This window comes from Habropoda laboriosa, unplaced genomic scaffold (genome assembly GCF_001263275.1).
Source record: "Habropoda laboriosa isolate 0110345459 unplaced genomic scaffold, ASM126327v1 scaffold210, whole genome shotgun sequence".
Lineage (NCBI taxonomy): Eukaryota > Metazoa > Arthropoda > Insecta > Hymenoptera > Apidae > Habropoda > Habropoda laboriosa.
Genome location: NW_017100373.1, coordinates 1,267,280 through 1,268,334, shown reverse-complemented (window position 1 = coordinate 1,268,334; position 1,055 = coordinate 1,267,280). Strand labels below are relative to the sequence as shown.

The following is a 1,055-nucleotide window of genomic DNA, read 5'->3' as shown; positions in this document are numbered from 1 at the left end:
ACAAAACGAGGAATTCGTACATATTCCAAGGTGGCCGGGAACGAACATAGCCCAAGAAACGGCTACGTATCCCATCGGTAATTTGTACCCGTACATTCCTCCTGTTCCAGAGTTTGGTCAACCGTCATCGGAGAATTCGTCTAAAGATTTGAATCAAGGAGACACTGCGCATTATTTAAACGGAATTCCATTTAAACTGTGCAAACAGTTGGAATATAATATGAACAATGATTCGGAGATAGATAAGCTTAGAATTAGTGAGATTTTATCCTTCATAGAGAAAATAGAGGGAAAAAGTTACGATTATAGCTTTTCCTTAGAAAAAGATATCGTGGCAGAAATGAACAGTAAGACCGACGACTGACATAATTTCGTCATATCCAAATATATACTATCGAGAATATATACTAACACAAAACTTTCGATACGTTGGCTGACAGTTGGAAACACTCGTTCTTTAGTGTTAGCGTTTAACAAAATTGCGGTCGTCACGGATAATCATCTTTACTTAACGACTGTGCTAGGATATTTGACAAATAATTGCATGCACGCTCAGCGATGTACGAGCACAAATTTATTTATTAAAGAACGCGTGACTTTATGCGTTTACGATGTAACATAACACTTGTCGATAGGTTTAAGTATATTTTATGTTATATATCACGACCTTGTCTATATCTGTAACGTACGTGTAATTTTAAAGCATCCATGTGTGTTTTGAATAAACGTTGAATTCGCAAATGAGACCGAGATTCATTCATCGAGATAAGGCTCTCGACCGAATTGGCAACACGTTACACTCGTCAAACATAATCCGAAGAAGGACAATGGCAAGACGTACAAGACGTGCACCGTCCAAGTTGCAGAGATCCAACGACTCTGGTTTATGGAAGAAACAGGCAGAACAGAGTCACGATAGCGACGAGAAGACAGAATGGCATCCAAGTTTTAAGGAAACCTAGAAAACTAAGGAAAAGAAATGCTGCGTGCGTATACGTGTTCAATGATGCTGATGAAGAACACAGGTGTAGGTCTGAAAGGCCGCGGTAGTCGGT

At 39.4% G+C, this 1,055-nt stretch overlaps 2 protein-coding genes across 2 annotated transcripts in view; one reads left to right on the top strand and one right to left on the bottom strand.

Moving 5' to 3' along the window:
- Positions 1-5: 5 nt before the first annotated feature.
- Positions 6-685, top strand: LOC108574856 (the record flags this gene model as incomplete). Its single annotated transcript, XM_017937502.1, has 2 exons — positions 6-30; positions 111-685. Coding segments are annotated over 2 exons (279 nt in total), but the record flags the coding sequence as incomplete, so codon positions are not given.
- Positions 686-690: 5 nt separating this feature from the next.
- Positions 691-1,055, bottom strand: part of LOC108574922 (transmembrane protein 222) — a 1,952-nt gene continuing 1,587 nt past the window's right edge. The window contains exon 4 of the mRNA XM_017937589.1: positions 691-966. Coding sequence (XP_017793078.1) covers positions 885-966 — 82 coding nt within the window. The 3' untranslated portion in view covers positions 691-884. The remainder of the gene's footprint in view (positions 967-1,055) is intronic.